Source organism: Balaenoptera borealis (assembly GCF_965194805.1).
Source record: "Balaenoptera borealis genome assembly, chromosome: 1".
NCBI lineage: Eukaryota > Metazoa > Chordata > Mammalia > Artiodactyla > Balaenopteridae > Balaenoptera > Balaenoptera borealis.
The window spans coordinates 48,166,121-48,194,113 of NC_138860.1; the positions used below are offsets into that span (position 1 = coordinate 48,166,121).

A 27,993-nucleotide genomic window follows, 5' to 3' on the forward strand; every position below is an offset into this window, starting at 1 on the left:
CTGAACCAGGAAGAAACCGAAAATATGAACAGACCAATCACAAGTAATGAAATTGAAACTGTGATTAAAAATCTTCCAACAAACAAAAGTCCAGGACCAGATGGCTTCACAGGTGAATTCTATCAAACATTTAGAGAAGAGCTAACACCCATCCTTCTCAAACTCTTCCAAAAAATTGCAGAGGAAGGAACACTCCCAAACTCATTCTATGAGGCCACCATCACCCTGATACCAAAACCAGACAAAGACACTACAAAAAAAGAAAATTACAGACCAATATCACTGATGAATATAGATGCAAAAATCCTCAACAAAATACTAGCAAACAGAATCCAACAACACATTAAAAGGATCATACACCACGATCAAGTGGGATTTATCCCAGGGATGCAAGGATTCTTCAATATACGCAAATCAATCAATGTGATACACCATATTAACAAATTGAAGAATAAAAACCATATGATCATCTCAATAGATGTAGAAAAAGCTTTTGACAAAATTCAACACCCATTTCTGATAAAAACTCTCCAGAAAGTGGGCACAGAGGGAACCTACCTCAACATAATAAAGGCCATATATGACAAACCCACAGCAAACATCATTCTCAATGGTGAAAAACTGGTAGCATTTCCTCTAAGATCAGGAACGAGACAAAGATGTCCACTCTCACCACTATTATTCAACATAGTTTTGGAAGTCCTAGCCACGGCAATCAGAGAAGAAAAAGAAATAAAAGGAATACAAATTGGAAAAGAAGAAGTAAAACTGTCACTGTTTGCGGACGACATGATACTATACATAGAGAATCCTAAAACTGCCACCAGAAAACTGCTAGAGCTAATTAATGAATATGGTAAAGTTGCAGGATACAAAATTAATGCACAGAAATCTCTTGCATTACCATACCCTAATGATGAAAAATCTGAAAGAGAAATTATGGAAACACTCCCATTTACCATTGCAACAAAAAGAATAAAATACCTAGGAATAAACCTACCTAGGGAGACAAAAGACCTGTATGCAGAAAACTATAAGACACTGATGAAAGAAATTAAAGATGATACCAACAGATGGAGAGATATACCATGTTCTTGGATTGGAAGAATCAACATTGTGAAAATGAGTATACTACCCAAAGCAATCTACAGATTCAATGCAATCCCTATCAAATTACCAATGGCATTTTTTACGGAGCTAGAACAAATCATCTTAAAATTTGTATGGAGACACAAAAGACCCCGAATAGCCAAAGCAGTCTTGAGGCAAAAAAATGGAGCTGGATGAATCAGACTCCCTGACTTCAGACTATACTACAAAGCTACAGTAATCAAGACAATATGGTACTGGCACAGAAACAGAAACATAGATCAATGGAACAAGATAGAAAGCCCAGAGATAAACCCACGTACCTATGGTCAACTAATCTATGACAAAGGAGGCAAAGATATACAATGGAGAAAAGACAGTCTCTTCAATAAGTGGTGCTGGGAAAACTGGACAGCTACATGTAAAAGAATGAAATTAGAATACTCCCTAACACCATACACGAAAATAAACTCAAAATGGATTTGAGACCTAAATATAAGACTGGACACTATAAAACTCTTAGAGGAAAACATAGGAAGAACACTCTTTGACATAAATCACAGCAAGATCTTTTTTGATCCACCTCCTAGAGTAATGGAAATAAAAACAAAAATAAACAAGTGGGACCTAATGAAACTTCAAAGCTTTTGCACAGCAAAGGAAACCATAAACAAGACGAAAAGACAACCCTCAGAATGGGAGAAAATATTTGCAAATAAATCAACGGACAAAGGATTAATCTCCAAAATATATAAACAGCTCATTCAGCTCAATATCAAAGAAACAAACACCCCAATCCAAAAATGGGCAGAAGACCTAAATAGACATTTCTCCAAAGAAGACATACAGACGGCCACGAAGCACATGAAAAGATGCTCAACATCACTAATTATTAGAGAAATGCAAATCAAAACTACAATGAGGTATCACCTCACTCCTGTTAGAATGGGCATCATCAGAAAATCTACAAACAACAAATGCTGGAGAGGGTGTGGTGAAAAGGGAAACCTCTTGCACTGTTGGTGGGAATGTAAATTGATACAGCCACTATGGAGAACAATATGGAGGTTCCTTAAAAAACTAAAAATAGAATTACCATATGACCCAGCAATCCCACTACTGGGCATATACCCAGAGAAAACCATAATTCAAAAAGACACATGCACCCGAATGTTCATTGCAGCACTATTTACAATAGCCAGGTCATGGAAGCAACCTAAATGCCCATCAACAGACGAATGGATAAAGAAGATGTGGTACATATATACAATGGAATATTACTCAGCCATAAAAAGGAACGAAATTGAGTCATTTGTTGAGACGTGGATGGATGTAGAGACTGTCATACAGAGTGAAGTAAGTCAGAAAGAGAAAAACAAATATCGTATATTAATGCATGTATGCGGAACCTAGAGAAATGGTACAGATGAGCCAGTTTGCAGGGCAGAAGTTGAGACACAGATGTAGAGAATGGACATATGGACACCAAGGGGGGAAAACTGCGGTGGGGTGGGGATGGTGGTGTGCTGAATTGGGCGATTGGGATTGACATGTATACACTGATGTGTATAAAATTGATGCCTAATAAGAACCTGCAGTATAAAAAAACAAACAAAACAACTAATACTAAACTTTCATTGGGTTATTTGTATGGAAATACGTTAATATGAATGTTTCAGACATTACATGAAATTTCTAAAAATCTTATATTTGTATTTGTATGGAAATATGTATGGAAATATGTTAATATAAATGTTTCAGACATTACATGAAATTTCTAAAAATCTTATATTTGTATTTGTATGGAAATATGTATGGAAATATGTTAATATAAATGTTTCAGACATTACATGAAATTTCTAAAAATCTTATATGTTCTGGTATAATGTTATAAGTAATAATCCTAGTTATTACTTTAAAATGTATATCTCAGAAATAACTAATTTTCTTGTCAACTGCATTATTATGAACTTTCATCAAATCTTTAACCGTGGTCATTTTTAAGTCTTTTGTCATTTACAGACAGTTCTGGGTGTACTCTGATGATTTTGCAAATATGTTCCTATAAAAGGGTTTCATCTTCAAGAAATTCATGGAAAAGACTCTGACAAGTACAGGTTTCTGGTAACGGACTGTACTGCTGAACTGAATGAATAAGCATTTTCAGAAGTCTAATGAAAAAACTGATGAACTCATAAAAGTGCTAACAAAAGATCAAGATGAAAAAAAAAAATTAATTACATGGGACTGAGTGAACTGATGAGGATGAGTATAATTTTTGTGACTTTCTGTCTGAATTTTAAAAAAAAAAAAATCCCACAAGGACTCAGAGGCAAAGAATATACAAATCAATTTTCACTGCAAAGTAAAGGAGCTGTTACAGTGGAGGATTACTGGACTGAATGTCAATATTATGACATAGTATGAGTGTGTTTCATGTTTGGTAATTGCAATCATTGTTGCTTTTGTTGTGGTCATCCATGTACAATGCTTGGTGTCAGTCTATTTATCTCTTGTAAAAATAAAATACAGTGTGTGTGTGTGGGAAAAAAAAATATAGTAGGAATGGCTAATACTTTTAACTTCTTCAAATTCTTCAGCAATAATTTTTCCTAATTACCCTTTTCCTCTAATTTACCAAATATTATGTTAAATTTATAGAACTTACTCAGGGAGAACGGACTTCCTGACAATGAGCTGGCTGCTGTCTTACAATAACACCCCCACCGGCTGACAACTTCCAGCAACACGCCCGCCCAAATACATGGCTCTACATTTCATCACTCTTCTATCTGCTGAGATGGTTCCCCACAGGTATCTCATGCTTCTTCAAGTTTTATTTAAACATTTTTTCAAGGATGCTTGGAGACCAAATAAACTTGCAAGATGAAGACAATATCTTCCTCCAGGGTAGGAGGCAGGTTTGTTTCCTAACAAGGATGATAAAGATAGCTGGCAGGTTTGCCAGCAGCCCCCCAACACTGGGGGCTTTCCTAAGCTCAAGTGCCTCAGCTGTGACACACACCCACTGTGTCCTCAGCATCCACCTGGACCTACTCCACACCGTCCCCCAAGGGGTTCAGGGACAAGGGGGAACTGAGGCAAACATGAAGAGTATGGTGCCTACTATCCCATGAGTAACAACATCCTTTGTCTCCGACTCAGAAGTCATGTATCTTCTGCCGGTATCTATGAAACTGTGGCAGTCTGAATTGTTAGCTTGCAAGTATGGTAAAATCTCAGACTCTTAAAAGAGTTCTTGATGCTATCCTTCAGTGAAAATCCATTGCACTGTTCTTACAGGTCCTACAATCTACATATGCACAAGTTCTTTATAATTTTTACTATGTAAGACATTTGTCCAATTAAATTCTTTATAATACTTACACCTCATTTCTTTCTACATATTCCTTTTTATTTACTGCATTACACTGAGTAATGGTGGTGACAGTGGACACCTTGGTCTTGTTTTAACTTTACAGAAGTTCCCCTAGCGCAGGGCATCTCAAACTATCCGTGATGAAGAACTGGCTTTGAGTTTTTTCCCCTAATCCACTGGGAACAATATTTTCGTAAAATATACCAAATATAAATTCCTAGAAATATGAAATAGAAAAACATAAAACACAAGCCCAAGTTTTCTAATTATTAGATTCAACAAATACAAGTTTACTGTCAAAACATCATTAAGTATTTCTAAATTCTTACTCATTTCTGTATTTACCTCCTCACAAACTGTAACAAACACTTTGAGCAGCACTTTGTTTTTAGTACAGTGTTCACTATTATTTTTAGATGACACCTTTTAGCATGTCTAGGAAGTATTTTTCTACTCCATTTCCTAAGTACCTTATTGGTAATAAGCACTTAATTGTGTCAAATGTGTTTTTTAAAACCTCTATTAAGTTGATCACTGAGTAGATATTTCTTCTAGACTCATCAATGTGATATAGTAAAAAAGTCGGATTACAGGGTTCTGACTCAGATCTGCTAGAGGTGTCATAAGATATGGTATGTGCACGAAATTACTTTTCTCAAATACGAAACATGCTGCATTCTCAAACCCATCTAACCACGTGAGTTTTTGATAAAGGACTGTGAATCTATTTACTTTTTTCTTAATTAGACTTGGGATGGACTATTTATCTTTTACAAAGAACATCAAAAATTTTTACTTATCACTTTTTTTTTAAAATCATAGGTCTTTTTAAAAAAAATTTTATTTATTTATATTTTTGGCTGTGTTGGGTCTTCGTTTCTGTGGGAGGGCCTTCTCTAGTTGCGGCAAGCGGGGGCCACACTCTTCATCGCGGTGTGCGGGCCTTTCGCTGTCGCGGCCTCTCTTGTTGCGGAGCACAAGCTCCAGACGCACAGGCTCAGCAGTTGTGGCTCACGGGCCTAGCTGCTCCGTGGCATGTGGGATCTTCCCAGACCAGGGCTCGAACCCGTGTCCCCTGCATTGGCAGGCAGATTCTCAACCACTGCGCCACCAGGGAAGCCCCACTTATCACTTTTATTGATACTTTTTTCCTTTCTAATTCAGCAATTTCTGATTTTGCCTTTATTAATTTCTTCCTGTTTTATCTGGTGTATCTTCCTGAATTGAAACTTATTAGCCCATTCATTTAAAAAACTATTCCTTGTATAAAAATAAAAGCATTCGATGACGTTCCTTTGAATAGAATATTCCTCTGGCACTCCAGGGTTTTGATAGACAATGTTATCTAAACAGTCTGTAATTGTAATTTTAAATTTTCACTTAGAACTAAGAATTCAAATTTCCAAGTGTGTGGAATTTTTTGGTCCCTTTGCCACTGTCTCCCATTACCATCTTGGTTTTACCAATACATACATTAGTATTTCTAATGCTAGACAGACTGATACACTGTGAATTGATGTTTCTTTGCCTTTGCTGCTTCCTTCCTTAAAGTTTGCTCTGATATTAATATTGCTACTCCTACTTTATTTTGTACTTCATTTGCCTGGTACAGCTTTATTTATGTCTTTATTTTCAATCTTTTTGACTGAAAGATTTCTTTATACAGATAGCATAGGGCTTGAGGCAAAGTACAGCCTACTCCTGGGACACCGTTAATAGCCAGGTCCCAGCAAAAAACCAGTGAGCAGCACTGGTGCCACAATGTTTACTTGTCTTTCCTCTTTCCACCACCTTGCCCACTCCAGGGCCACAATTCCATTCTACCTCGCTCTCTATCTACATCAACTTAAGAAAAAATTTCTTCAAGATTGAGGTTTTCTTAGTGGGACAACTTCCTACCTTCCAGTGATGGGGAGTATTATGGATTAAACGCCTGTGTCTCCCCAAAATTCATATATTGAAATCCTAACCTCCAATGTGATAGTTACCAGGAGTCGGGGCCTATGGGAGGTGATAAGGCCATGAGAGTGGAGCCTTCCTAAAAGGGTACAGTGCCCTTATTAAAAAAAAAAAAAAAAAGCAAAGCAGAGAGCTCTTTCACCAGACACTGAATCAGACAGAACCTTTATCTTAACACTTCCCAGCTTACCTAAGTGTGATAAGTAAGCCACTCAGTCTATGGTACTTTGTTATAGCAGCACTAAGGAAGGATTTCTTTTACATTTACTGATCAATTAAGATTAAGATGCAGAAAAGGGTATTAAAAGGCGTGTCATCGTGCATAAACTTGGCTCTGCCCTAAGGAAGGTTTAATGACACGAGAAAATGTTTATTATATTAAGATAATCGAAAAAACGAGGTTATAAAATAGTATACGCAATTTGTATTCTATCATGTTAAAATACACATTTAAATATCTAAATAAAAATACATAGATTTTAGCGACACTGGCAATACTATGGTTTATTTATGTTGTCTTTTTTATAATCTTTATGTTTTCTAAAATTTCTGCAATGAACATGTATTAAACACTGTAAAAAAATGTTATTTTTTTACTTCTAGGACTGATAGTAAAACATGAACTACCAATAGATAAACAAATAGACGATTCAAATAAAGAAGTTAGAAATAATTAACATTTAGAACAAATGGTCTACTTATTAATAACGAAAGAAACACACACACGAATTAAAACACTATCATTTTTTCTCTTAAATTAAATAATTTTTAAAAAGACTACCAAAACTACTAAATCTGTTGATATAGGTGATACATTGAAATGTACAATGGTTCAAGCATTCTGATAATCTTGCAATATTACATTAAGAATTCAACACAGTATTCAACATAGACTCACCTACAGATTGATGTGACCAACCCCCCACCCAACACAGGTGACAAAATAGGTTCATTATCTCAGAGGGCATATTGTTCCTAAGAATAAATCAAACAAAATCCCCATCAAAAACCAAAAAGATTTTCACCTAATAGAAGGAAGCAAGGCCAGAAAAACTGTTCACTGTACATAATTTAAAAATTCAAGTTCAGGAAAAGAGACAAGTTGTACAGGGAAGTTTCATAAATTCTCACTGCAGTCACTTTTTTGGGGAATGCTTGTTTGTTTAAAGTTGATTTATTGAGGTGAAAGGTTTTGTTCAAGATGAAGAAATATACAGCTCCATGTCAAGTGATATCAAAAGATTAATTATGGTTTAGTCTAAGTAAAAGTTAAGGATTGATGCATTCATTACAAAAAAGATTCAAGTACCAATACCTGATAGAATGCAAAGCTTACAGAGTAGTATGAACAAAGGATGGGATAACTATGGTATGGAACACTTAAGGGTATGGGACCATACCCTACTAAGTGAGGGAATGATAGAACACAAAATTAAGGAGCAGCTGGAGAGACAGGAAGAAAATCACGAAGACTGCGTAATAGAGAAGACAAAGGAAGAGTGTGTTGAGATGGAGGATGTGAACAATAAAGCTGAACACCGATTCGGTAAAAAAAGGGAGGGGTGGGGGATTATTAGTTTACATTAAGAACATTTTTTTTGGTATGGCAGAAAATACCACACGCAAAATCAAAGATATAAAGGACAAACTGGAAAAAAAAATATTTGTAACATATCACAGATAAAGGATTACTATTGCTAATATGCAAATAACTTAAAAAATAACAGAAAAATGGGTAAAATATATGAACAAGTTCATTGAAAAAAAATGCAGGGCTTCCCTGGTGGCGCAGTGGTTGAGAGTCTGCCTGCCAATGCAGGGGACATGGGTTCGAGCCCTGGTCCGGGAGGATCCCACATGCCGCGGAGCAACTAGGCCCGTGAGCCACGACTGCTGAGCCCGCGCGTCTGGAGCCTGTGCTCTACAATGGGAGAGGCCGCGACGGTGAGAGACCCGCGCACCGCGATGAAGAGTGGCCCCCGCTCGCCACAACTGGAGAAAGCCCTCGCACAGAAACGAAGACCCAACACAGCCATAAATACATAAATAAATAAATTAATTAAAAAAAAAAAAGAAATGCAAATGGCCCTTAAATGCCAAAAGATCTTCAACTTCACTAAAAATAAAAGGAAGGCAAATTAAACGTATACTGAGATATCTACCACAGACTGACAAAAATAGAGCAGTGGTGAGGCGGTAGACTGAGGTTTCTCTACCCTGACACTACTGACATTTTGGATAGTTAATTCTTTGTTGTGGGGGACTGTCCCTGGCCTCTACCCATTAGATGCCAGTAGCAGCCTACCCCCGCCCCCTTGGTCAAAAATGTTATCTATATATTGCCAATGACACCCCACCCCGGTGGGGGGCAGCTGCCCCTGTTGAGAACCACTGGAAATGACTGAAATGGTGAAAATTGCAAAATAATACAATTCCTATCCTATGGAGAGAGAAAACTGTAATAGCTTGCAAAATCACACGGGCATATATCCTTTGACCCAGCAATTCCATTTCAAGGAATCTCTCCCACAGACAGATTAGCAAAACTACAAAAATTCATATGCATACATATGCATAATACATAGGCTATTCATGTCAGCATTATAAGTAACAGTAAAAAGATAGTACAAAATTCCATCAATAGAGGCTAGTTGAATAAACTATGGTACTATGGAAGTGAAAAACACGTAGGTAAAGAAAAAGAAAAGTGTACACAATAAAATAGTGTTAATTTAATAAAGAGTTGCGGTAAGGAATATTAATATATATACATTTTTTTCTTTGCTTATAGTTAGAAAAAAGTTGACCAAAAACTATATAACAAAAACAAAAAACTGGAAGACAGGAAAAAGGATGGAGGAGGCAGGAACAGAAGCCAGACTTTTCTAAATATACTTCTTTTGTTAATTTAACATCAAAACTATGTAACTATTTAATTTGGTTCTCCAATTTTAAAAAGGTGATCCCTAAAAATCAAAAGCAAAATGAAACAGATGAACCTGAGTATAGAGATGACAGTATGATCACAAACAGGAATTATTTCAAACTTTAAAGTGCAGTAATTTGTATGTCTATAGTAGGATACACCCTAAATATGAAAAGAATTGCAAAAAATGTTAAACTTTTCAGTAATCGTATTATTGGTGGTAGCAGTGGAATTTATAGTGTGAGACTGTTGTACATGTATTATTGAATAAAGCAACAGAGTAATTATGTTGGGGCACTGCAAGGAACCATGGTTTTTGGATTGGGGGAAAATGGACATACAGATCTACACTAAAGTTAAGCAAAAGCCCTGCAATTCTGAATTTAAACTGGAAGCATCAGGTGGAACTCAAAACATATCTTGTCTTGGAAAAATTTTTCCCAAGCTGTGTACACTGAAAAAGCTAAAACAATGACCAATTTAGCAGTAACTTCTGGCACTCAGTTTGTGGCCTCTAGAAATCAACCCCCAGTGAAAAGAACCAGGGATCTTAAGAAATGGCTGATTCCAGATCTGAGATAGGAAAATTCAAGTTGAGCCAAACATATGGCATGCCACAAAGCATGAAAGTAATCAAAGACTAAGGGGTAAGGTTAAATGAACTTAGAAATCAATGTGAAGAGGGTCCTACTGGTCCAAAATGGGACAACTTAAAATAAACATCAACAATAAAAATAATGGATTAAAATATGTTATATATTTGAACCAATGAGTTCATAATAATTTTGGGAAAAAACCTAGCTGGTAACCTTTGGAAGATGCTAGGGACAAACTTATTTCTTTTAATTGTTAAGGGGAAAGAATCATAACATTTATCTTGCTTTTTCTGTATAAATTATACCTCAGAGTGACTAAATTATTGATAAGGAGAGGTTCTGTTTTTGTTTTTTTAAGGCAGTTTCTTGTTATAAAAGTATTCCAGCTAAAAATCAAAGGAATGTGGTAATGAAATAAATCTACACGGTGATATCAATGGCTGCTAACATCACATCATGCACCTCCTCCTGATGGAAGTACAGACCATCATCTTTGGAAATTTCTTGCTCCTGCCCCTCTACCCCAATCAAATCTGAATCTGATCAAGTCTCTAATCTAACTACCAAATATGGGAAATAGAGGAACAGAGAAACATGTTTTATGATACCAGAGGGATATAGCTGCAAAATCTAAACTGTGGGAAACTAAAGAATAAATAACATGCTTTCTTCAATAAACAAATTCCAAAGAAAAATTAGAGACAAAGGAAGAGGGAGAGAGAATCTAATGATTAAAAGACTAGATATCAATCAATTGTAGTATATGGACATCATTTGGAGCATGATTTAAATAACCTATTAAAAATGGATTTATGAAACAATCAGGAAAATCTGAATACTGAGGGTACTTGGGAATATTAAGAAACTATTCTTCAATTTTTTTTTTAGGTTTGATAATGGAATTGCTATGTTTTTTAAAGGATTATCTTTTAGGGATACAAACTGAAACAGTAACAGATGAATGACAGGATGTTTGGGATTTGCTACAAAATAATCCAGAAGGAAGAATATAGATAGAAATTATAGAGCTGAATCATGATTGGCCATGCTGAAAAGTGTTACAACTGGATTATGGGAACATAGGGGTTCATATCATTCCTATACTTGCTTTGATACACATTTGACATTTTCCGCAATAAAAAATTTAAGTATCCTTTGCATTTAGAAACAGGTCATTTTTGGCAAGTGCATTCTGTTGAGTGAAAAGGCAAGTGAAGTGACACAAACAGGGTTTGGCAGGGATGGGGAGGTGAAATAAAGATGGTATCTAAAAGTAAAGACTGGCTTGTGATATAATATTTTTCCAAATTCATCCATTTATCATTCATTCATTCATCTAACCAAAAAATATTAAATGCCTGCTGTATGGGCCAGGAACTATTCTAGATGCTAGAGACACAGCAATGAACTAAAAACAGACAAAAAAATCCTCTGCTCTCATGAATTTAATTCTAATATGAGGATCTAGGGGAAAAAATTAGGTTAGAAGCGGGTTTTTCAATCTCAGTATAACTGACATTTTGGGCTGGATAATTCTTTGTTGTAGGATGCTCTCCTGTGCATTGTAGGATATTTGGCAGCGCCCCTGGCCTCTACCTACTAGATGTCAGTGTCACCACCACTCCCTTCCAGTTGTAACAACAAAAATGTCTCCACAAACTGCCAAACATCCCTGAGGGACAAGATGACTTCCAGTTGAGAAGCAGCGGGCTAGAAGTTAGTAAGTGCTATGAAGAAAAATGCAACAGTGAAAGGAAATAAGAATTACCAGGGTAACAGCAGATTTGCAATTTTAAACAGGATGGCTGGGGAAGAACACTACAGGCAGAAAGAATAGTTAAGTACAAAAGTCTTGAGGTGGAAAAGATGCCGGCATATTTGAGGAACTGCAAGAAGGCCAGTGTAGTTGGAAGAAGTGAGGGAGAAAGCAGAAAATGCATATTCAGAGCATTTAATGGGAAAAATCTGAATGTGCCAAAATGCTAACAAGAAAAAACTGAAAGTAGGATATTGTTTATGGTATGACCAAGTAAGCTCCTACTAGACTGACTCCTGCAGATAACATGAGCTCTAGGAAAATAAAAACAAGAACTAAAACACCCCTAAAACCCCCTCAACTATACACAGGCACTAAAAAGTAAACAAAAGCTGGCAGATTCTGGAAGGATCTTGAAAGGAGAAAGCAAGAAATAGCAAGGGTATAATTCCTGTTTATTATGCCTTTTAGCTCTAGGGAAGACCATGTGAGGCAGCTAAAACTCAATAGAAAACCCAGTCTTCCTGGCCTGACATATCAGAGGATAAGAATTTGGGGAAACCAAAGCTGCTAAAAAGTGGGAAAGGAATCCTGGAAAGGAAAGGAGGAATCTCAAATTCTGTGTATAAACTCTCCCCAAATCTCTGGCTAACCCATGAACTACATATATACAGGAAAGACTCCAAGCCTCCTAGCGTAGGATCAGAAAACTGAAGTGAGATTTGAGCTATCACTCAAAAGACAGTGTTTGCAGTTTGAGTCCAACTAAATTAATTGCTTAACAACACAATAACAAAATAAATACTCTTTGGAGGAATAACATTATTTAGAGTCTCCACAGCATAATATTCACAATGCCCAGGATATAATCCAAAATTACCTGACACACAAAGAGGAGAAATCTCAAGAGAAAGCACAATCAACAGAGCCCAAACCTGAGATGGCCCGATGTTAGAATTAGCAGTCAAGGATTTTAAAGCAGCTATTAAAACTATGGTCAATGACATAAAGGAAATTCACAGTCATATTACGAACATATGGTTATAATGAATGGAAAGGTAAGAAATGCTACCAGAAAAATGAAATCTGTTAAAAAAAAAAAAGTGATAATTCTAGAAATGAAAAAAATATCTGAAAAAAAAAAATCACTGATGGACTTAACAGCAAAATGGAACTGAGAAAGCAATCAGTGAACCTGAATACACTGATTATCTTCAACATATATTGAACATACATATATATGAAATCATCTAATCTGAAGAGTAGAGAGAAAGGAGGAGAAAAAGAAGAGAGCCTCCAGGACCTTTGGGATAATATTGAAAGTTTAACATACACGTTAACGTAAGAGTCCCAGAAAAAGAAGACAAAAAAATGAGGCAGAAAAAAAATTTTTTTAATAATAGCCAAAAACTTCCCAAATTGGGTGAAAGACATAAATTTACAGATTCAAGAATTTCAGCAAACCCCAAGCAGGATAAGTACAAAGAAAACCATGCCTAGTTATATCACAGTGAAACTGCTACAAACCAAAGATAAAAAAATGAAAGCAACCAAAGAAAACATTACATATAGGGGGAAATGATTTGATTGCTGCTGACTTCTCATCAGACAACAATGGAAGTAAGACAACAACAGAATGTTTTCTTTAAAGTGCTGAAAGAAAAGAAAACTGGCACCTCAGAATTGTATATCCAGTGAAAATATTCAAGAAAGAAGGTAAAATAAAAATACTTTTACATAAAAGAATTAAAGAGAATTTGCCACAGGCAGACCTACACTACAAGACGGAGGAAGAGGCTAAAAAAAACAGAATTAGGTCATAACAGATGAAGCAAAGGCCAATAGCTTCCAACATTTGAAAGATATTTGCAACATTCTTTTCATAGCCAGAAAGAGTCTTCAAGGTCATCTTGTCCAACCCCTTCATTTTATAGATGGCTCAACCAATCTAATTAAAAATCCTGTAATTATCTAGTGGTATAGTAGACTAGAAAGTAAGACTCAATTTCTGGGTAAAAGCAATGGAAGGAAAAACACCATGTATTTTTACCTTTATAAGCAACTCAGAATACAAAAACTCAGTGAAAAGTGTTAAAATTGATAGATTATTCCTAAAGGTTTTATAAAAACTGGATCTTTCATGTACAACCTAAGGCATCTACTTAAATCATAATGTGAATCTTTTTATAATATCAACAGTACCTGAATTTTTGTGAAAATTCAAGTTTTCATTTTTTAATTAAATGACAAAGTTTATTTATTTATTTTTTAAAATTTTATTTATTTATTTATTTATTTATATTTTTGGCTGTGTTGGGTCTTCGTTTCTGTGCAAGGGCTTTCTCTAGTTGTGGCAAGCGGGGGCCACTCTTCATCGCGGTGCGCGGGCCTCTCACTATCGCGGCCTCTCCCGTTGCGGAGCACAGGCTCCAGACACGCAGGCTCAGTAGGTGTGGCTCACGGGCCTAATTGCTCCATGGCATGTGGGATCTTCCCAGACCAGGGCTCGAACCCCTGTCCCCTGCATTGGCAGGCAGATTCTCAACCACTGTGCCAACAGGGAAGCCCCAAAGTTTATTTCTTAAAAACAGTACTAGAAAGGGGTTTTTGCTGCATACTCCCAATATAATTAAAATGATCATGGTATCAAAAACACAAGAATGATATTCCATTGCACCAAATACTACTTTGTCTCTACTATCTAAGGGAATGTCAATGGGAGGAAACGTATCTTAAAATGTTACTGACTTTGGGACTTCCCTGGTGGTCCAGTGGTTAAGACTCCAAGATCCCAATGCAGGGGGCCCGGGTTTGATGCCGAGTCAGGGAACTAGATCCCGCATGCCCAACTAAGGATCTTGCATGTTGCAACTAAAGATCCCACATGCTGCAACTAAGACCCGCACAGCCAATTAATAAATATTAAAAAAAAAGTTACTGATTTTTATATTCTGTTTAAAATGTTGTCTTTGTGAGTGCACAGAATACAACAGGCTCTGAAAAATCAGTTTTGAATGAATGAAATATATAAAACCTTAAGACATACAGATTAAAGGGATCTCCCAAGCCCACAAGTCAGGTACATAATGAGAATAAAATCCAAATCTTCAGGAAATCATCCTAGTTCTCTGAGAAAACAAAATGCCAAGGTTCACTCTGGAACACATTAATATACTATTTGAAAACAACATTGAAAAATTTATCACCCTGGGCCTCCATACATACTGGATTAGCATAACCTTATAACATATGTCTCAAGTGCTTGGCCATACTTACCCCAATAGCTGGAACTTCTTCACTCTTCACTTCATTTATTCGAACCAAATAGTTAACAAAGTCTCTGGCAGCATTGCTCTGTGCATCCTTTTTATTGGTGGAATTACCCATGCCAGTGTAATTATATCCTTCCACTCGAACCTTTAACAGTCAAGAATAAAATACCTTGAGAGACTGACCTGCATAATTCTGGTCTTTAAAAAATTCATAATTCACTAGTCCATTAACAGACTACAGTTAACTGTTGGAAATATACTCTATGAACACACTGAAAATAACACACTTAAGAGAATTCACCAGTTGTCTTATTAAAAAAAGCTTAATTCGTGTTGTCTAGTAATAAACTAATGCAAAAACAAGAATGTTAACTTATGTGGCTCAGATATTCTCTTCTCACGTAACAGAATGTTCCAGTCTATGGCCATTACCACCCTGAATGTGCCCAATCTCGTCTCATGTAACAGAATGTTCCACATTAAAATCTGACTTTGTAAGACCCAAGAACAAACTCTCTATTTGTATTTATTTTAAAGTACGCTGACTTGAAGCAATCAAGAATTGATCTACTTTCCATGGAAGCAACCTAAATGCCCACTGACAGATGAATGGATAAAGAAGATGTGGTACATATATACAATGGAATATTACTCAGCCATAAAAAGGAATGAAATTGGGTCATTTGTAGAGACGTGGATGGATCTAGAGACTGTCATACAGAGTGAAGTAAGTCAGAAAGAGAAAAACAAATATCGCATATTAACACATATATGCAGAACCTAGAAAAATGGTACAGATGAACTGGTTTGCCAGGCAGAAACAGAGACAGATGTAGAGAACAAACGTATGGACACCAAGGGGGGAAAGTGGGGAGGGGCGTGGTGGTGGTGGGATGAACTGGGAGATTGGGATTGACATGTATACACTGATGTGTATAAAATGGATAACTAATAAGAACCTGCTGTATAAAAAAAATAAATAAAATAAAATTCAAAAAAAAAGAATTGATATACTTTCTACTGGAATTAGTAAAACTACAAACAGCTGGTCCAACTTTTCTGATCTGCACTACTGGTACTGTGGAAGCTGTGGAAGATTCACGTTCTAATTAGAATAACTTACCTATCAGATTGTTTTAAAAGTAATGCTCAGGGAATTCTCTGGAGGTCCAGTGGTTAGGACTCTGCACTATCACTGCCAGGGGCCCAGGTTTAATCCCTGGTCGGGGAACTAAGATCCCACAAACTGCATGGTGCAGCCACAAAAAACCCAAAAAACAGTAATGCTCACTTGAAAATGATTCATAATGAAGCAGACGTAACAGGCAAGTCACAGTAAAGAAGATTCCTCAACGTACAACACATTAACATTTTCAAACAGAAAACATTGTTCTTTTAATAATAAAATAAGCCTCAAAAGTCACATAAATGTAAACTGTATTTTTTTAGTACCTCACACATGAATTTCTGCCTGTTTTTGTTCCCCACTGCTCTAATTTCATAGGTTGGGGTCATCTTCCTTTTGCCACACCAGGCATACAGAAAATTTTTAACGTCACCCATGATTCAAGTGTCTTCTTCAGACCTAAGAAACAAGTTAGTTAAAAACAGCATTATTTATAAGAACAAACACTGGAAATTACCAACCTGGAATTTACTGAAAATCTAGGTTAAGTACAGGATATTCTATCATGCTGCTATTAACACTGCCTATGAAGAAATTTTAATGACATAATTGGAAAGTCTATGACATGTTATAAGAAAAAGCAGGATACTAAAGTATGATCTGAACTACACAAAAAGTACGCATAGGTAAATCAAGACTGGAAAAGACATATCCCCCCAAGCGTTATCTTCAGGTAACTACAAGCGGTTTTTATCTTTTCTTGAAAGACATTTTATGTAACGTCCTACTTTTTACAAGAGGCACTTTATGTGTTTTATCTAATTTAATCCTTACAACAATGGCAGATAACATTATACACAGTAGATCCTACTATATCATCTTTTTACAGAGGAAGAAACTAGGGCATAGAAAGTTTTAGTAACTTTTCTAAGTTATCCACTGTGGAGGCCTAAATTCAAACCCAAACTACTATATTAAAAAATGGTCATCAATCATTTTGTATATAAATCCAATAGTTTATCCTCATTTGGATTATGTCTCGTAACAGACTGCCCTCAAAGTTGTAGGCAATATATTATGTTACTAAGTCCAAATACAGCACTTAAACTGGAAACAGTAATCAACGAACTTAAATATTCTGTGCCAAATCTCTCCTTTAGGCCTTGTTATTCATTAAAATTTGAGAATATTATGTCTTCTTTAAGTGCAACATACCATACTTGTTGGCATTCTCCCTCTACTCCAGGTTATAAGATAGCAAAAGAGGGCTTCCCTGGTGGCGCAGTGGTTGAGAATCTGCCTGCCAATGCAGGGGACACGGGTTCGAGCCCTGGTCTGGGAAGATCCCACATGCCGCAAAGCAACTAGGCCCATGAGCCACAACTACTGAGCCTGCGCGTCTGGAGCCTGTGCTCTGCAACAAGAGAGGCCGCGAAAGCGAGAGGCCCGCGCACCGCGATGAAGAGTGGCCCCCACTTGCTACAACTAGAGAAAGCCCTCGCACAGAAACAAAGACTCAACGCAACCAAAAATAAAAATAAATAAAAAACAAGGGTATCTTTAAAAAAAAAAAAAAAAAAAAGATAGCAAAAGATATGGAGCCTGAGTCTAAAATCTGAGTCTGAGTTACAAGCAAGGTATGTGAGACTAAATTAAGAACCAGAGAAAATATGCTACGAATTTAGTTTGCTGTGATGTGAGAAGAAACCCCACTGCTAGCACTGTCTCTGTCTTCTGTTAATGTTTAGTGCATTTTGTTAGCACCTAAGTCTTGTGTCATCCAACCTGACCCTAGTATAAAAAACTTATTCTGTAGTCACAGGTTAACCCTGGGGACATTCTATTAATGAAAAGCTGTGGAACGCTGATGATGTCTATCTACAAGTTCCAACCATGAATAATTAAAAAACAAGCCCTCAGCGTGAATGAGTAGCATGAAGTATGAAGGACTACACTATCAAATTCCTTCCTCCCTCGGTAGTCTCATCTAACTCCATAATATTAAATATCAACTATATGCTAATGATGCCCAAATATATATTGAAAGTTCAGTCTTTTCTCTTTAAGCTCCAAAATGAAGCTCATCCAACTGCAGCACTAACGGACCCATCTGAATGCTAACTTGGCATCTCAGTTAAAACAGAATTTTAAATTTCCTCCCAAACCTGTTCCTCTTCCCGCCAATCCCAGTGTTCCCATCTCCCTAAATGGCACCGCCATCCACCAAGTTACTCACGTCACCATTTGGGAATTTCCCAGTCCCTAAAGATCCTCCATAGCTATCCCTTGTAGAGCCCTTATTATGTGCCAGTCGGTATCCTTAAAGGAGCATCTATGTGAACTATTCTACTTAACCCTTACAACACTGTATAGATAAACATTATTATTCTCTTTTTTACAGGTGAGTAAACTGAGCCAAAGAATAACCTGCCCCAGGAGACAGAGCTCCTAACTGGGGGACCCAGGATTCCAAGCCAGGTAGTCCTGATCTACTACTGATTTACTGCGCACTTCTGCCTCCAAAACATGTCTCCAATCCATTCGCTTCTCTCCCTTCTCCCTGCTACCACTACTGCCCACCTGGAGTAGAGCAAGAACGTCCTAAATGATTCCCATTTCCACTCTGGCTACCCCTAAATCCATTCTTCTCTAAAATTCTCACCACATTCCAGTCACATGGCCTTCTTTCAGTTTCTTTCCAATCCCTGCCAGTAAACACTAACTAATCCCTTCTGCCTCTGCGGTTCTGCTTTTCCTCCGCGTCTTCATAGCTGACGCATTCTCCGCCCGCTGGCCGAGATATCGGCTCAGAGGTCCACCTCCTCCGAAAAGCCTTGCCTTGCCACCCTATCTAAAGTAGCTCCCTCCCTTTACACTAATTCCTCATGATCTTTGTACCGAAACCTGCAGACATTTGTTTCCCTACTGCCACCCCAGCGCCACGACCGCAACCTCTGGGAGGGAAGGGCAAGGACTGTGCCTAACCTATTTACTCTCTGTCTACAGCACCCGCAGGACAGCACCCAGTATTTGTAGCATGGGCCCTAGGCATGGGTGGCGCCTCCACGGGCTCACCCTCAGACGATTCATCCCCTTTCACTCTGCGGCGACGGCGACAGCGCCACCACCACGAGCAGGGCGGAGGAGAAAGTGGGGTCTGGCTGCTCCGGAGACGGGACCGTGGCCAGCTGCGCGGAGAACCGGGGGCCACCTCGCGGCCCCGAACAGCGCAAGCGCGGCGCGGCAAGCAGCACGCAACGCGCAATCCGGGAACCCGGCGGGGCGGATCCCCCTCCCCCTCCCCGCCCCCGGCAACAAAGCCCGGCTGCAGAGCCGCGGGGCCCACCGGGTGACAAGGACGTCTTTCCCTTACCGGCGTCCGCTCCCTGGTACCCGAGAGCACAGCCCTCTTAGGACCGTCCGTGGCTTCGGCCTTAGCGATGGACACACAGCGAACGCAAAGCCACACGCACGGAGTCGGAGGCTGCAGCGGCGACGGCGGCGAAATGGCTCCGATCGCGGCGCCAAGGAAGGCGGGGTCAGTGCGCTAAGCATGCGCAGAAAGCGAGCTTGGGACAATGGGCGCCCGGAGGGAGGAGCGGGGTTGCAGCTACCAAGTGGCGGGTAGCGTCTCGTCGCCTGGGAGATCCGCTGTGCCTGGCCCCGGGCGCCCCGGCCCTGCTTCCTTCTGTAGTGCAGTACCTACTTCTGAAAGTTTTTTGCGAGTTGGGGACCTGTAGCATTTTAATGCAGCAAAATGTTTTGCAGCTTCTGTCATAGGGACCTGTGGTAGATGAGGTGCCCTTCGAAGACAGAACTGGAAATCTCAGGTGCTAACTTTATAGGGTTGCTGAGGCAATTAAACAGGATGGCATGTGAAGGGAGCTTATCATGTGTATGTGGCACACAATAGGTGTTCAGTAGGTGGTGGTGTAGTGAGTCAGATACTCTAACGTGAACGTCTCCTGAAAGACATAAACTCAGTGAAGGCAGGAACCCTGCCTGGCTAGCTCGCTGCAGTGCTTGGTACATCCAGAGCTCAGTAAAAACTAGTTTAATGAATAGACAAAAACTGCAAGGTTGTTTTTGCTCACATTGGATAGCCTCTTGTCTTCAGAGTCTTTGGAATAATTTGGATTCTTAACTATTGTAGTAGTCACTGTTAAGTTTTTGAACTCTAGTGCTTCCCACGGAGGCAACAATACAAAACATTTCAAACTGGGGTTGTTCCACAGATTCCAGACTAATCAATTATCTGGCCCCATCATACCTACCATCCTTATATTTCACCTCTTCCACTACGTTTTTTCCCAACTCTTCTAGCTTAGTGTGATTAATCCCTTTAAAACTCTGTTGCTCCTATGATCAGAATAACACAGCATTCTCGAGCATTACTCATTCTTTTATTTTCTCCATGTGTTTGCTCTCTTCAACTAGGAACAAAATCATTTGGGGAAACACGTTAATCTTTCGTTTCTTTGTCCCTTCCAGGGTGCTTAAAGCAGCAGGGTTTTTTTTATGATAAGTGAAACCCAACTAGCATAAGTGAATTGCAAGTGTTTTGTAGCAGATAATGAACACAGCATTTTTATTACCAACTTTTTGAATTGTCTGGTAGACTGATTACATGTTTCATTATTTTTTCTGGGGTTTTCTCTTGCTCTTTCAATTGAGAGTAGTTCCTCTGTCTTTCCATTTTACTTAACTTTCTCTGTCTCTATGAATTTAGGTGAAACAGTTATCTGTTGTGGTCTTGAATAGGTGTTTTTATGTGGGAGCATCCCTATGTAGACTGTGTGCCCAGTGTCTCTGGTGTGAGGACTGGATTTCATGTGGACACCAGCCACATCTTTTCTCAGCGTATGCTGGCCACGATCACCTTGATAGGGGGTGTGACTGGTGCTGGAGGAGCTAGAGCCTGTGCACAGTGTGAGGTGGGACTTCCTCTCTGTTCAGTGGCTGTCACCACACTGTCAGGGGTGGGGTCTGCTCCGAGTTGCTGGAGCGGAAGCCCTGAGGGCCAGCCTCAGGCTGGCTTTGTTCTCTTTATGTTTTTACTCCTCCCCACACTGAAGCCTTTGCCTCAAAGGAGGGGAGTGGTGAAGTAAATGGGGCTCGTGTGCTTACAGAGGTTCAGTGTGCTGCCTTTGTAGGCATCTACAGCTCTGCTCAGAAGCAGCCCAAAGTCATGTCTTTTCCCCAGTTGTGGCCATCCCACATCTAATGCAAAGTTACGGTATGGAGTGGTTGGGGCCAGCGCATTTGCCAGGCTGGGACTGAGGGTCATAGTGGTTTATGTGGCTGGGCTGCCATGAGAAGTCTGGACTGCTTCTGTGGTGCTCTTTGAGTGAGTGCCAACAATTGCCACTGCTGCCCCACCTGGACCACACCCCAGGCCCCTGGGTTACCTATGCATCCCTAGATCAAGTCTTTTCCCAGGTCCTGGCTGCCCTAGGTCCATTGCCAAGCTGTGGTGTGGAATAAGTGGGGCCAGGGTGTTCTCTTAGCTCAGACTGGGGAGCATAGCAAGGAGGCAGCCGCTAGGGCAGACCTCTCTCCACCGTGTCTGATGGCAAACCAGCACCTGCGCACTCCTCACGAGTGGAGTCTAGGCTCCTCCAGCCTTTTCATCTGTCCCAGTGGTCCTCCAAGCAGCCAAAGGGGCTTATCCTTCTGCGTAGGACCCCAGGACTGGAACGCCCAGTGTGTGGCTCGACCTGACCACGCCTCAGGGCTAGTGTCCACCTGTTCGATCTCCCTTTTCCTTAGTCCCCTCCCAAAGTCACAGGTCCCCACCCGATGCCTTTCTTCCCATCCTACTGTAACAGGGAAGCGCCAACCCTGACTCCATGTTGGATCTGCTTCTTTACTTTAACCTTTGCTTTCTGTTGCTAATTGTTCACTAAAAGGATACTGTCTATACATAATGGCCTGCCTCCGGGAACCCTGCCCCTCTGCCTGAATGTTAAATCAAAATGCCTTTGTTCAGGGAAACATCCGGACGCTGTCCACCTGTGAATGGCAGCTAGAAAGGAGAAATTAACGCATCCCCTCCCCGAGGATGGCCATTCCAGGGGATATTTGCAAAACTTATGGCCTTTTTACTTTACTTCCTCACCTCCTCCCCTTCTCTGTTCTATAAAAGAAACTGACATCCAGACCCCGTAAGATGGTTTTTTGAGACACTAGTCTGCCATCTTCTCGGTCTGCCGGCTTTCCGAATAAAGTCGTAATTCCTTGCCTCAGCACCTCATCTCCCGATTTACTGCCGTGCCGTGCGACAAGCAGAGCGAACTTGGACTCGGTAACACTACCTGATTACATGGGAATCTTTCTTGCAGCCTTAGTTGTACAGGAGTTCTTCTGCCAGTTTCCGGTTAGTTTTCTGTGAGACTTGTTCCACATGTACATGTGTTTTTGATGTATTTGTAGGGGGAGGTCAGCTCCACATCCTCTTACTCTGCCATCTTGATCCTCATCCCATGGTGGGAGTATCTAACCATAGAAATAGGCAAATGCTGTAAGTCTGGGCCCTTTCCCCCGCATCCTCTGCCAGAGCCAGTTGTTAACCATTTACCAGCTCACCACTGGCCTTGGTCTGGGCAGGTGCTTCAGCTGCCCTGGGTTTAGTCTTCCCTTCCCTTGAGCCAGGGGTGGGGTGGATGCTGGTCTTCCAGGTCCAGCCTCCTGCCCTGCAGCTTGGGAAGTCGATGGTGAGTTGTGCTGCTTCTGAGCTGCCCTAGAGTCTGTGTCCTGAGCAACAAGGTGGTTGGGAATGGAACCTACATAGTACCCAACTGCTGAGGTTCCAGGGCTTTCCACACGTCAGAGAGGACTTCAGCGGTGGCTGGGAGACCCTGGTCCTTTGGGGCTGGTGACATTTGCCAGCTGCCCATTTTCCTCTGAGCTTTGCATTCTCCTCTAAGGATAAGACTCCTGAAGCAAATCTTCTCTGAGCATCACCACCCCTCACATTTGAGGACTTTGGAGTTCCTCCGAGCACAGCTCTGCTCTCATGTCTCCGATCAGTCCATCTCAGACTCCTATGCAACTTCCTCTGTAAGCACACCAAATGCCAGTCATGCCCAGGTTCTGTTCTTAGCACTCTATATATGCTCTGCCTGGACAATCTTATTCTTCCCGTGGTTTCAACTACCATCTATGTGTTGATACCCTCTAAACCTCTATCTCCTATCCAAACTTTTTGAACTTCAGATCAATATATATAAACGCTTGGTAGGCCTCTCTACATGATGTCCCACAGGCTTTGATTCCTGGGTGTCGATTCTGATTCTTTTATTTTTGTGGTAGGCAACCTTCAACATGGCCAACAATGATCCTCTCCTCCTGGAATTCATTCCCTGTGTAGTCCCATCCTACATTGTACTAGGGTTGTCCTTTTTGACTAATTGCATACAGAAGGGGAAGGTAGGCTCCTTCTGAGATTACTTTAAAAGACTGTGGCTTCTATTTTGAGCTCTGGCTCACTTGTGTGCCATCTCTCTCTCTCGGATCTCTCTCTCAGATCTCCCTTTCTGGGCTAAGAAAGCTGCCATAATGTTGTGAGAAACTGAAGCCTCTGGCCAAGAGCCAGCAAGGAACAGAGGCCTGCCCACAACTATAGGTAAGTGAATCTAGAAGCAGATTCTCCAGCTCCAATTGAACCTTAAGATGAGTAAAGCTCTAGCCAATAGCTTGACTGCAACCTTGTGACAAACTCTGTGCCACAATCACCCAGTTAAGCTGCTCCTTGTTCCTAACCCTCAGAAATTGTGTGGATTTATAAATGTTTCCAGGTTTAAGCTGCTAAGTTTAGGGCTGATTTGTTACATGAAATAAAGAACAAATGCAAGTACAATCGTCCCTCAGTATCCACAGGGGATTGGTCCCAGGACCCTTGCAGATACCAAACTACGCAGATGCTCAAGTTCCTTAAATAAAATGGCATAGTATTTGCATATAACCTATAGGATATCCTTCTGTATACTTTAAATCATCTCTAGATTTCTTATAATATCTACAATGTAAATGTTATGTAAATAGTTACCAGTATGTGGCATATTCAAGTTTTGCTTTTTGGAACCTTTTGGAATTTTTTTTTTTTTTTTTTTAATATTTTCCTTCTGTAGTTGGTTGGTTGAATCCTTGGATGTGGAACCCGTGCATACGGAGGGCCAACTGTATCTTCCATATCTAGGTTCTGTTGATCCTTTCTAAATATTTTTCGTTCCATTCCCTCCCCTCCATCCCTGCTGCCACTTCCTTAGTGGCTCCACCATTGGTTACCTATCACAATAGGCCACCTAACGGTTTACCTGTTCCCAGTCTGTCTTCCAATCTACTCATCACACTGCTTCAAGAGTGACATTTTTAAAACAAGAAGTCATGTCACATACCTTCCTATCCCATACACACATAAATACTTCAAATCTTTCAATGATGGTGACTTTTTTCATATATGCCTCTTTGACCTGCTTGTTCCTCTGAAATCACTTAGCAAAAGTCATTCTCTCATTTTGTTTGTTCCAAATAGTGATACATGGATCATTCAAGAACCCACAGATGTTTTCCATTCCCCATCCTCTGCTGTTAGAAGCACAGTCAGAAATTCCCAACCTACGAAAAAATCTGAGGATGGCACTATGATCTGGACTCCAGTAATAATAAATGCAAACTTCAATTTCAATTCTTGGGTTTCATATCATTTTCGACTTTATTTTGGCACCTATTGAGTTAAAAGGTTTAGCAGCAATGTAATGCTTCTCTCTGTTGTATAAAGAACATACACCGAATGCCTTGGATAGCTATAAAAACTAACAATAACTAACACTTCACTGTGCCTAAGATGTGCCAGACACTATTCTAAGACCTTCTTCATATGTGTAATCCTCATAATAACCCCAGAAGATAGATATTATAATTCTTATGCTATCAACGAGATAAATGAATGGCTGAGAAGTTAAATAACATGTTGCAGGGACCTCCCTGGTGGCACAGTGGTTAAGAATCCGCCTGCCAATGCAGGGAACACGGGTTCGAGCCCTGGTCCGGGAAGATCCCACATGCTGCGGAGCAACTAAGCCCGTGTGCCACAACTACTGAGCCTACGCTCTAGGGCCCGTGAGCCACAACTACTGAAGCCCACGCGCCTAGAGCCCATGCTCCACAACAAGAGAAGCCACCGCAATGAGAAGCCCGTGCACCGCAACGAAGAGTAGCCCCCGCTTGACACAACTAGAGAAAGCCCGCGCACAGCAACAAAGACCCAACTCAGCCAAAAAAAAGTAAATGAAATAAAATAATAAAATAAATAAATTTATATTAAAAAAAATAATGCTGTAGTCACACAGATAGTAAGTGGTGGAGCTGGGACTTCAACCCACACAGCCTGAGGTCAGACATAGAAGCATAAGGCCAACCCTGCCTCCCACAAAACCATGTTATACTGTTTGCTATTTCATACTATATTGAACCCAACTCTCTACTACTCCTTGGACTGGAATCTTATGGATAACACTGGCTAAGAGGTGCTGCTGGACTCAGTAACAAAACCAGTCCCTGAAATCACTTTGACCTTCCAACCATCTCCAATGAACTAATCTCAGATTTCCACCTTGGAAAAGATGTCAAAAATCAGCTTTTAGTATTGTGATAAATAAGATATTTCACGTCATTACTTTAGTTTTAACATTAAAAGCTAAATTCAAAGATAACAATAAATTCATAATATTCCAAAATTTTACTTTTGTTTAAAGGCATTATTAGCAACCCACTGCTGTATAACACTCATTCGTTTCTTTTTCTTTTTTTTTTTTTTTAAAAAACCTGAAAGTTTTCTAATGGTTTTCCTTCCTCTAGAAGGCCAACACAAACAAATTAGTGTGATGTGGCTTTTGCATTTAGGTGCACTCTGCACAGGCTTCCCAGTAATGTTGCCAAACACCTTTCCCTATTTTCCATTTATACCTTCTTCAAGCTGTGTTAAAGTGTTGTTTAATAAGGGACCCTAAACAGAGGGTATCCATTCCTGAGCTTCTGGCACATCCATATGTTCAGATTCAAACTCATCCAGGTAACCAGATGGCTAAGGGAACCACTAAAGAAATGAAATATGTTCTGGGCCAACTTGTTGGCCTGAATTCTCCTAACTCCATTTTGAAAGCTGCTAAAACTTTATATGCGCACTATAGTGGTGGTGAAAGTCATGATTCCTGTTCATCATCCAAGACTTTGGAAAAAAAATGGGGAAAAAAATGATTTGCAGCTACTCATAACTGTCAGGTATCACCTGTAAAATATAATGGAATGTTACACTCTTGATTCTGTGGAAATCTACTCCTGAAGACAACTTCACTCTGAAATGTCATTGGCAGAAAAATTCAGTGGATTATCCTCAAAAGAAAACTGTAAAAAACCACTCATGGCACTGTATGTATTAAATTGTAGAATGGTTTTCTCCTTTGTGCTTCCCTGATTGGTTGCACTGGGTCTTAGTTGCAGCAGGCCGGCTCCTTATTTGCGGCTCACAGGCTCCTTAGTTGCGGCATGCATGTGGGATCTAATTCCCAGACCGGGGATTGAACCCGGGCCCCCTGCACTGGGAGCACGGAGTCCCAAACACTGCGCCACCAGAGAAGTCCCTTGTTTCTACGGAGTTGGATGTTAAAATACATAGAGCTAAACTCAGCCCTTGGTCATTTTGTTTAACTATCTTTGTGTTCACAAGATCTCATTAATCATGATAAAAGCTCTCCAAGCACTAATTTCAGAAGAGCAAAAAAGGAAAAGCAGAGTTCATTGCTTAGTGGATATCCAATATTTATCTTCACTGAAAAATTAATTTGTCTTTAGTATCATTAAGTAGGGATATGACATCCTCAGAACCAAAGACTAACAAAAACCTCACTTTTATTCTTTCAGGAAATTAACGGCTATAGAGAAAAGTTTCAGTGAGGTAGAATATAAGCTCACATAAGCCATTGTGGTTCATTTTCTAATTCAGATACCTTACTCCTAAAGGTGAGAGAAATATGAGAAAAGTGTGTGTTATTCCTGGGCAAAAAAGGAGCGAGGAGATATAAAGAGAAGGGTAGCAAAGATAATTAAATCCACTGATCATTTCAAATTCTCATTTTGCAAACATTTTCTTTTTGATTTTTAAAAATTAAAAAATAGAGTAAACTGATATGAATTTCAAATACTTTCCTTCTGCCAATGAGCAGACTAATTAGATAAGAAACAAAATAAAATCTTAGGTAGTTATTAGACTGGATAGTCCAGTTTAAAATCACTAAGGATTGACCATCAGTACACTTTGTTACTAGAAGGCATGCACCAGGGTTTGTTAGAGAGGAGACTGAGCAGCCAGTTATATAGTGCAGAGAAAGAAAAAAGTAAAGAAGGTGTGTAGAGAAAGTTAAAGTTAAATCTTTGGGTCCTCCCTAAATCTCTTATCACTGAAAAGTGACTGTGTGAAAATGTGACTGGGAAATAACAGTAAGTAGCCCCTGGGCTCACGGCAGAAGGGACGCTGGCTTTCACTTCCAATAATTCAGGGCACTGTTGAGGGACACTTTCTTCTCAGAGAGGAAAGGGGAAGTTTGTGGTGCCCAGAGCAGAGAGCTCTTTGGTTCTTTCAAACTTTGAGAAGTTCTCTATAGCAACAATTAGAGACTTGAATTCATCTTTGGGGAAGGCCTTTCCTTTGTTATGTGAAAACCACCCTAATGGCCCTTTAGTTATAGTAACTGAAGCAACTCTTCACCTAACCCTGTGTTTTTGGGGAAAATTGCGACATCGCACGCAATTAATCCGAAAGCAGATATCCTAAAGTTAGACTGAGCAGCCAAGTGAACTGGTTTGTTAACAGTTGTGCATAGTTGAGTCACAC

At 39.7% G+C, this 27,993-nt stretch overlaps 1 protein-coding gene and 1 long non-coding RNA gene across 4 annotated transcripts in view; one reads left to right on the forward strand and one right to left on the reverse strand.

The window, feature by feature from the left end:
• Positions 1-19,649, reverse strand: part of DHX9 (DExH-box helicase 9) — a 66,829-nt gene extending 47,180 nt beyond the window's left edge. Inside the window, exons 1-3 of one of the 3 annotated variants that reach the window (XM_082401218.1) lie at positions 19,477-19,649; positions 16,430-16,562; positions 14,982-15,122 (exon numbers count right to left, since the gene is read on the reverse strand). In XM_082401218.1, the coding sequence (XP_082257344.1) occupies positions 14,982-15,122; positions 16,430-16,540 (252 nt within the window). In that variant the 5' untranslated portion in view covers positions 16,541-16,562; positions 19,477-19,649. Of the gene's footprint in view, positions 1-14,981; positions 15,123-16,429; positions 16,563-19,088; positions 19,384-19,476 lie in introns of those variants that run through there. The other 2 variants (XM_082401220.1, XM_082401219.1) reach the window with 2 other exon arrangements.
• Positions 19,508-24,766, forward strand: LOC309633448. Its single transcript, XR_014247531.1, has 3 exons — positions 19,508-19,641; positions 23,629-23,727; positions 24,637-24,766. It is a non-coding gene; the product is annotated as an uncharacterized lncRNA (long non-coding RNA).
• The last annotated feature ends 3,227 nt before the right edge of the window (positions 24,767-27,993 follow it).